Source organism: Fragaria vesca, linkage group LG7 (genome assembly GCF_000184155.1).
Source record: "Fragaria vesca subsp. vesca linkage group LG7, FraVesHawaii_1.0, whole genome shotgun sequence".
Classification (NCBI taxonomy): Eukaryota; Viridiplantae; Streptophyta; class Magnoliopsida; order Rosales; family Rosaceae; genus Fragaria; species Fragaria vesca.
Genome location: NC_020497.1, coordinates 4,079,064 through 4,088,957, shown reverse-complemented (window position 1 = coordinate 4,088,957; position 9,894 = coordinate 4,079,064). Strand labels below are relative to the sequence as shown.

Sequence of the window (9,894 nt, the reverse complement as noted above, 5' to 3'; positions counted from 1 at the left end):
AGTTAACCCAAGTTAACCATGATTTAGGCTAAATTAATTCAAGAATGACGTGTCCTGCTTAGAACCTTTAGATTAAATAAAGAGTGTGAATTTTATGAACTTAGACTAACTTCACAGACACTTCACTTTAGAGGAGCCGGATCCCATTTTGATATACCACGAGGTAACATTTTGACCAGTCATGGAGATATACTCCTAATTAACATACTAATATTATTTGGTAATTTTTGGTGAAGTTAATAAAGCTAATTTCTGAGTACTTGATTGTACTGTTTTCCACTATTAAGGAACACTAAATAATTCTCATCTGAGCACATCCTCCTTGAACTTTGGATCGTCCTTCATAGTTCATAGAGTCTCAGATGAGAGGCGCACTTCAAAACCATCTTATATACTCGGTATGATAATTTCTTTCCTAATAGGTTGATATATAGATGGTGATATTTTACGTACATAGACATAGACAGTGAACCGTAACCACTTGTAATTATTCAAACTACAAAGCAAAGGAGATACATATGGGATCGATCGCAAAGCAAAGAAAAGCATGGATCCTGATTCTAAGCTAGTTGAAACAACAATTCAAACTTATGTTTTTGGATATTCCGGTGGAGAATATGCTAGTTTTTAACACCGCAATAAGCTTTAGTGGGCGACTCTGCCTTCTTGGCCTCAGGTGTGGTGTAAAATCTTATGAAGCCACGACTGTCAAACTTGTTGTAGACGAGAGGGTGGCTTTCGTCTATGAGCTCTTTGGGTACCTCGAATGCTCCATTGTTAAACGTAAACATTCCCAACGAGTATCGAGTCTTGTCTCCGCAGTGCTTCACTCGATGGTGGCAAGCTTGCACTCTGTCATTGCTCCATACCTATTACCAAATCAATTAGATCATTTAGTTTTTTTTTATCAGAACTTCAATAAATAACTTAATGTATTAGCTACTTAGCTAGTGACAAAACCAAAGCACATGCATCAAGCATGGTATCTAACTTGGAAAAGAATATTAACTTTTGATTATTTACAAAGCTAGAGAACCATATATATGTTAGAGTACGTATAGCAGAATTATCTGTTTTGTTGTTTAGCAGAGAGCGCCCGCCTCATGGAATATCCTTCCTTGTTTTCACTAACTATTCACTAGCTTTATAGGGACATAAAACTTGACTCTTCCATGTTCGGACTATACGTAAGTAATGAAATAGATACCTGCAGTCCATCACCGGCCATGAACAGAAACTGAGAAGGTGCAGACTCGACACTAATCCAATCACCATCTTTGGTCTGAACCTCGAGGCCACCGACGTCATGCTGAACAACAATGGTGGTGAAGTTCTTGTCTGTGTGGCTGGGGAATCTTATGACTGCGTCTCTCTCTTCCGGCGTATTGTACTTGAGAAAACGAAGAAGATGACTGTTTGAACTCGACAACGATTCGTATTGATCTTGGGATACCCCAAAGCTTTCGAACAACATCTTCTCCACAGTCTTTTCCAAGTCTCCGAGCAACTTGGCAAACAGATCCGTTATTTCACTGCAAGCAAATCAAGCAACACGTTAACACGACCAATCATTACTATGAACAAAGAGTTTATTAAGTAAAGAACGAACAGACACACATATATATAGCTGGGTACGTACCAGAACTTGGTCTTTCCATTAGGCCACATGAGGTCCCTAAACTTCTGAGTTTCTTGTGGGGAAGTGACGTTGTCAATGGCCAAGCCTTCATAGAGCGGCATGAGCGGGTTTGGTCCGATGTAGCCCCGGTAAGGCTCCTCGCTGGTGTTCTTGACTTTGTTTTCTAGAGGAACCTGAAACAAATCCTTGGATTGGCCAAAGATATTGTTCATAAGCTGCGGAGAGACTTGTTCATACAATGCCACAAAGCAACCGTATTCTTCGAGTGCATATCGGACTTGTTTGCAGGTGGAAGCCCAGGAGCTTGAGCCAGGCTTCAAGTCTTGAAGGGAGAAGTTGATGGTGGGAAGCTCTTTGGGGAGTGTCATGGAACCCATTGTTACTAAAGCTAGCTAGCTGTTTGGAATAGGATATTTGCTGCTAGAGAGAGAGAGTGGAATGGAATGGAATGAATTGGATATCAAACCATGTCTCGTGTTACCCTTTTTATAGGGCTCTGGCATGCACCGCTTAAGAAACGACTAGTAGTAAACTAGTAATTCTGTTCAAAAAAAAAAATACACTAGTGATTCTGTTGGTCACAGGTGTCATACTATAGCCTACAGAGGTTTGTGGAAAACTAAGACCAAATTGGCACTTGGGAATCATATAAAAAATTGGACTAAGGAATTGGTGACGTTGGAATGGCCTTGGCATCAGGGCATCACGTCACTTTCATAGTCACTGTTTCAAAGCAAATAATGTTGTTTTTGGACTTCAAACCGGTTAGGAGGGAGCGGTGGTCTAACTTCTCCTGCTGTTTTTTCAATCAAAGGGTTCTAGAATTTGACTCGAAAAACACATGTTAATTGCGTGATTCATTTCTAGTTCATCAGAAGCATCCACCCCATGCATGGTATGCGAATGCTTTACAATTTTACCCCTTCTAGACGCCGCGTCTAAATATTATTCCCGAATTCTTACTCCATCAGATCTTTGCCAAATCCCGCCCACTCATGAAGATGCCATCATCAACTAGCTCACTAGGGTTTCGAAATTCCCTCGGTGATTTACTATGTGTAGGCTAGTGTAATCTTAGCTAGGGCCGAGGATGCCGCTCTTACACCATCAAATTAACTAGCCTTCTCTGCTAGCTATTACACCTGGTAGCCAGAAACACAAGCAGGGCCGGGTCCTGAGGGATTTAAGCCCGATGCGAGAAAAAAAATTAGGTCATTTACAATTTTTTGTTTTTGTTTTTTTTTCTTTTCAAAAAGACGTCACAAAATCGGGGTATTTTTTTCTTTATGTAGTTGGAGAAAATATCAAGAAAGAAATACTTGTGCAAGCGTTTTAATTTAATTATTTAAACAACGTGAATCACATTAATACTTGTGTCCTTGTTCTAAGTATATGAAATTAATCAATAAACAGCAAATATGCATGCTTGCTAACAAAATTACCCAAATCTTAGAAACATGGAGCTCTAAAGAATTATTTGTAAAATAAATAAAAACTAATAGAATCTTCCTATGATTCTAACATCATAAGACGTAAAATCGGAAGACTATTCAACTAGTTGCACATTAATTTCAAATTTGAAATATTAAGAAATTTCATGACTCTTTAGATTTGATAATGACTAGATTTAACTAAAATGAAGTAATAACTTGAATATGTTGATCATTATTGTTACTGTAAAATGGCAAAAAAATATAATATTCCTTAGACGAAAGAAAAGTTGCTCTCTTATTAAGTCGACCTTTATAATTACTGTTGTGTTCTTCGTCTGATAACAAATGTTATATTATTATAGTATATATAAAAAGCAGTACAAATATGTTAATTTATTATCTAATCCTAAACCCCAAACCACATGTTTTAAATCCGGTGGTAAGAGTAGTCATATCAGAATTTTTTAATAATAGGGTATAAGGCCACAGATATAAGAAATTAAAGAAACAAAAAGATTGTGTGCCGTCCTTTGTCCCTAGGTCCCGTGTGGTTGCCCGGGTTGCACTGGGGTGGTCGCACGGGTTGCACTGGGGTAAGTGTTGCACTGGGATAAGGCCGGGTCTGAACACAAGCTGTGTGTTATCATCATTTTCCGGTCACGACAGCAAGTAGGTAGAATATGTTCAAGGTGCCGGAAAGGGAGGTCTTATTGAACCAGGCGGCTGCGTTGTTGGCTGGTTTTGTTGAAAAGAAGCCCCATTTGGATTCCACGAGCTAACTCAACAACTTGACTTGTTGGTTGGAGTGTCGGACAATGCTCATGGGAATCTGCTAGCTAGGACAATCTGCCAAATGTGACCGATTTTTTCCCCAATTGACCAAACACCAAACAATCCGTCAGCATGATTATGATATATATAGCCCTAAGCAGTTTATGTGTTCGCAGCCTGACTGCACTAACAAGTGCAAAGAAGCTTATGGTGCCAAGTTCGTATCTGCTAAATGTCAGAAAATACTTATACCGGCCTGCTCTCGGCAAGAAAATTTGTATTTGTGATCACAAATACTCAAATTAATAGCATAAAAAGCTAATGCTCAAAGTACGTAATGGCCCGATAAATTATTTTATCTTTCAATTGTCTTTTTGATTTAGTTGTTTGTACGGAGTTTTGTTTTCATGTCTCTCGTTAATTTAAGTGTCATTTTATTGCTCATGTTTCAGTTCCCTTTCTGATTTTATTGTTAACAAAGAGTCTTCACTTTATGTCTCCTCCATAAGTTATTGCTTATTCTTTTATGGTTTCAAAGAATACATGTATTCTTTCTTTTGTGGCAAGCATTGCGTTATTGCTTTTCTTTTCTTTTGGTGCTGAAATCATAATTCATGTACATAAGGTCCAAAGCCAACATTGAAATTGAAATACAAGACAAAGACGCTCATAGTAATAGAGAATAGACTGCCATTAAGAACAATGTAGCAACGACATATATGATTCGGTACCACATATTTGACTAATTTGAGACCTGATTCAAGGCCAGTCTCCTACTTAATATTACTTATGTTTTGGGGTGCCTTTTAATTATTGTTGTTTTCAAGGGGTAGGAATTTTGGCAGAGATGGACTCAAAACCATCTTGTATACACCCAGTGCCATTTAGCAAATGATAGAGACGTCTCATCCTTCGTAAGTTAGAATTGTGAGTTCAACTAATTAACAAAAGACTAATAGATTGATATTTGAATAGACAATGAACCCTAACCACTTGCAACAAATTTAAACTGCAAATTAAGCATAGATGATGATATATATTACATAGACAATGAACCCTAAACGTACACTTGTAATAGCAAAGCAGATACCTTACCCATGGGATCGCAAAGAAAAGCGTGGATCCTAATTCGTAGCAAGCTGAAACAATTCAAACTGATATGTATATTTAGATATTCCGGTGGAGAATAGGCTAGTTCTTAACACCGCAATAGGCTTTGAACTGGTTGTAGAGGAGAGGGTGGATGTCGTCTACTAGCTCTTTAGGTACTTCGAATACTCCATTGTTCCACGTAAACATTCCCAACGAGTATCGAGTCTTGTCCCCGCAATAATGTTTCACTCGATGGTGGCAAGCTTTGACTGTGTCATTGCTCCATACATCTAGCATGACACCACATTAAGAATGAGACTTGTAGTTCATGCGTGTACGTTTTTATATACTCGAATTTCTTGTGCCGTTGGTTACATGTGCAGATATTATGGAGATGCCCATATTCTGTTGAAATATAAAACAAATTAGTTCTTGTGAATCATGGAATCATGGCACTAATCAAATCGATTGGGGAAGACTGGCATTGCATCCATCAGTTTTACTAGTCTTCTATCCCCTTGGAAGCACCAAAGTTGGAACGGTATCACGCGCCGGAAATTGGTGGTAATTAGGACCACCATATGATGTGTCACTTGTGTCCTGAGACCAAGAAATAGTAATCAAGAAATAATTACTATTCGTGTGTGTCTATATATATATATATATATATATATGTCACTTGGTGTTGTGTTTTGAGACCAAGAAATAATTACTGTTCGCGTGTATGTATATATATACATACATGCATTTTCAGATACGGACCTCCGTATTTATTTAAAAGGTACGGATTTCTTTAATTGATATATTTTTCGATCATATTTTTTTATCTCAACCATTCATCTTTTAGGTATATATAAATAGATCATCTCTACAAAATTTTAGCCAAATTGATAATTATTAAGGTATTCAAATTTGTGAATTACACGAACGGTTCATGTTGAACAGATTTGGTTCGTTCATTGTAATCATATAGTTTCGATACCTTAACGATTATCAATTTGGCTGAAAATTTATAAAGATGATCTACTCATATATACCTACAATGTGAATGGTTAAGATGAGAAAATATGATCTAAAAATGGGTCAATTAAGAAAATCCGTACCTTTTGAATAAATACGGATATTTGGACCTAATAATATCTATATATATATATAAATATATATATATATATATATGTGTGTTGTGCGCGCATTTCTATCCAGCTGTGCATGCCTTTTGGCCTCGCCGCATTCGTTGTGTGTGGCCGAACGGGAGATTGGGTTCGAGGGCATGTCTGGCGTTTGGAGACCGGGGGCATAAGGGTAATCTCAAGTTTCACTTGGTTGATGAAGGCGACTGCATGCGGGCTGAGGGATTATTAGGACTAAAATCTATGCGATATATCTAATATATCTCCCAATATCTCATTTTTTGGAAGAACCGATATATCTTAAGGGGTTAATATCTTATTTTCCATTGTATTTCTGATATTTATCCGATACCGTAAAATATCTCTGATATTTAAGATATTTACGATATATCTCTATAGAAAAACTCAACCAGATGGAGCAATTTTCTTCTTGTATATTGAATTGTGTTTTGATGATTTACATTGCTGTGTTTATATAGAGGATTCAAGTCACTATTTGAATCTACTTAAGACTGAAAATAGTATGGACAAAGCCATTTACACCATGCTGCTAAGCCATTGTATTTCCGATATTTATCCGATACCGTCAAATATCTCTGACATTTAAGATATTTACGATATATCTCTATAGAAAAACTCAACCAGATGGAGCAATTTTCTTCTTGTATATTGAATTGTGTTTTGATGATTTACATTGCTGTGTTTATATAGAGGATTCAAGTCACTATTTGAATCCTACCTAAGATTGAAAATAGTATGGACAAAGCCATTTACACCGTGCTGCTAAGCCATGCTCTAGTGATTGATAAAGTAAGAAAGCCTATTAGAAGCCATACTGCTAATTAGGCCATGTTGTTGCAACAGTAACACTTGCTTTATCAAACACCATGCTAGTTCAACAATAATTTCATGCTCTACATGCCTTGTCAGCATAACACCCAACTGCTCATTGTACAAGGCTTGTTGTGCAGTGACTTAGATATATGCACTATAACTCAATACTCCCAATAATCTTCGATATATTAAAAAAAATATGTAAAAATTTTGGGCATAAATAAAAATCACCTCTAAAAATATTTGAGAGAGAAGTCCCTTGAGTATATCTCAATGAAGAGCGAGGGTCTTGAGTGATTTATAGAAGAGGAGTATTCCCCCAGAGGGATATCCAGATGTGAAGTGAAAGACCAACGTGTGTCTTTTCAACCACCTAGAGTCTATTAATTACTTAATGAAGATGAAGTTAATGTTTGTGGCTTTGTACTATTTATATGTAATCCAATAAATGTTTGAAATTTTTTTCTCCTAATTTCCGATATCTTTTCCCGGATATCACCGATATATCCAATATCTATTTTTTTCAAATTATCGATAAATATACCTATATCGATGTTTTAATTGTTGTGTCTAGGCTGAGACTAGTTGTTGTCGGTAGTTGAATGCGGTGGTGGACGGTGAAGCTCTGGCAGAAGGGTTAGAACCCGATCTAGATATGTGTTATCTTCCGAGAGAGAGGGAGAGCGGCGTTTTTTCTTCTAGTGTATTCTTAAGTTCTTTTGCTGCATGCATGCATTTAGTTATTTTCCTTTCTTTATTTGTTCCTGAAATCATAATTATTCATATACATAAGGAGTTTCTAAGCCAATATTGAAATGCAAGATAAAGACCCTCATAGAAATTAAGAATAACGAGAGCCAATAAAGAAAAGAGAAAACTAACTAGTAAGAACAATATAAAGCAGCGATGCTCAACCTATAGGGTAGAGGTCACAAAGTTGCTGAAGAGGAAAAGGAGGATCTAAATAAGAGCCGTTGAGAATAGCCCAGGTAACAAGCTTGTTTGCAGCTTCAGTGGCATGGATACCATCCCAGCTTACATAGTTGTATGGATCATCACAAGCTGTTGCAGTCACAGTGCTCCCATTGATCACCTTTGTATTTCCGCAGTAAACCTGACGGTCATAATTGTAGGCACCACCTCCATGCCCACAACATGATTTGGTACCATATTTGAGACCTGATTCAAGATAATCAAGTAGACTTAGTTTTAGAACATAAGACATATGACATACCCTTTTTTACAGTAGATTCAGTCCGACTAAGAAATCGATGGATGCTTGTCCATACCATGATTTGTGGGGTGTATAAAGAGCTCTAACAAAGCAGATGAGGAGTCGACATATATTAGAGAAGCATTTTGGAGAGAGGCTCTAGTTTGCGAAAGTGTCTCCCTAAGCATGTTGTTGTAGTCTTGTACTGCATTGTTGTAAGAAATCGAGCAACCAAAAGCATCGAGTTCGGAAAGGGGAAGCCCTTCCAGAAATGCGGGATAGCAACCCACTGGTGCCAGATTAAGTACCAGAAATGCACGCCCTCCTAAAGCATAAAGCTCCTAGCAACATAAGTAATGTATATATAACTGGGTTATACATATGCTAGTATATTAGTATGATTGCTAGTACTGCATTATCATCACTCACCTTGATGGTACCTGCAATTTGGGAGACCACTTGAGGAAGATATTGCCTCACTCCACCTACACCAATGGCTCCTAAATTGGAAGTGAAATCGTTTTGGCCAATATAGAACGTGTAGAGTGATCTCCCAAAAATATCCGGGGAAGGAAGGTTTTCTGGTTCTAAGCAACAACATGCAAGTTATCAGTGCTTGTTAAATTAAGCAAAAAAATCGATCAGTGGTAATCAACATAGTGGACCATAGACTCATAAAATGTAGTTCACCTTGTTTATCCAAGTTGGATTGATGAAACTCTTCAACTCGGGTCTTGAATGCCTTCATTTGGTTGAGCTGGATAGCGAGAGAGAATGGACTGATTCCGGTAACAAACAAGGAAGTGTTCGGCAAAAGCACGGTGGATGCTAATGTCGCAAAGTTTACTCCATGTCTGTAATCGGATCCAATAGATTGCAGATATGGACTCAGGAATGGTAATCCTAGAGCTTGAGCTGCGGTTTTCAATGCCATTCACTCAAGTACCATGGAAAAACTCATATCAATTCGTTTCTACTTAATTTCTACCCTCATTCTCTATGTTAACGTTGTAATTAATAAAGGTTTAGAGCTTCTACGTAGGTATACTACACTCTGTATAGTCGTATATCACACACATTGAACCTCACACATTTGAAACATACGATGGTTATCGAATGGACATTCACATACCTAGAAGCTTAAGTTTCTTCTTTTATATGATCACTAACTAATAGCATATATTATCTCCATGCATATATATCTATCCGAAGTAAAAGCAAGACTGAGAAAGAGTGGAAGACAAGCTACAGATAAGGAATAGTCCAATCTTTTCTCCAGCTTGGAGTATTTGTCTTATGGTATAAAGTAGCCTAATAAAACAACCCTAAGGAGGATTAGGAATCTGATATGATCAAACAAGTGATAAAACCGCTACTATCAAATAGATGAACTCAACGAATGAATATATCATTTGAATACCAATAAAATGCATGAGTATGTATAGTTACCCAAGAAATCAACAATGAGCCTCCCATCGGAAGCCCGACCCGTCGGTTTCTTGAAATAGGTCATGCCGAAGGGTCCGGACTGTGCCGGAAATGCTGCCCAAAACCCGCCGGTATCTGAATTCGAGTCACCGAAGTTGAAGATCGCCTGGAAATCACATTTAGAATCACTTAAGCAGATCAAAGTTGCCACCATTATCGTCCATACATGCAAAAGCTTATGGAGATTGAGAGCTTTTGCTGAACACCTCCCCATTCTACAAATTTTCTCAGTGAGATCTGATACTCGTAACTGTGGAAATCACAAGGTTTATGGACATGAAATGAGAACCACAT

The 9,894-nt window shown here is 37.6% G+C and overlaps 2 protein-coding genes across 2 annotated transcripts; both read right to left on the bottom strand.

Moving 5' to 3' along the window:
- Window positions 1–462: 462 nt before the first annotated feature.
- On the bottom strand, window positions 463–2,100 carry LOC101299990 (gibberellin 3-beta-dioxygenase 3-like). The gene is made up of 3 exons (XM_004306656.1): window positions 1,640–2,100; window positions 1,208–1,532; window positions 463–869 (listed from the first exon to the last, which is right to left on the bottom strand). Exons 1-3 carry the CDS (start codon window positions 2,014–2,016, stop codon window positions 621–623), a joined length of 951 nt encoding a protein of 316 aa, XP_004306704.1. The 5' UTR covers window positions 2,017–2,100; the 3' UTR covers window positions 463–620.
- Window positions 2,101–7,636: 5,536 nt separating this feature from the next.
- LOC101299703 (GDSL esterase/lipase At4g01130-like) lies at window positions 7,637–9,894 on the bottom strand. The gene is made up of 5 exons (XM_004306655.1): window positions 9,562–9,894; window positions 8,803–9,027; window positions 8,542–8,699; window positions 8,189–8,453; window positions 7,637–8,078 (listed from the first exon to the last, which is right to left on the bottom strand). Exons 1-5 carry the CDS (start codon window positions 9,812–9,814, stop codon window positions 7,810–7,812), a joined length of 1,170 nt encoding a protein of 389 aa, XP_004306703.1. The 5' UTR covers window positions 9,815–9,894; the 3' UTR covers window positions 7,637–7,809.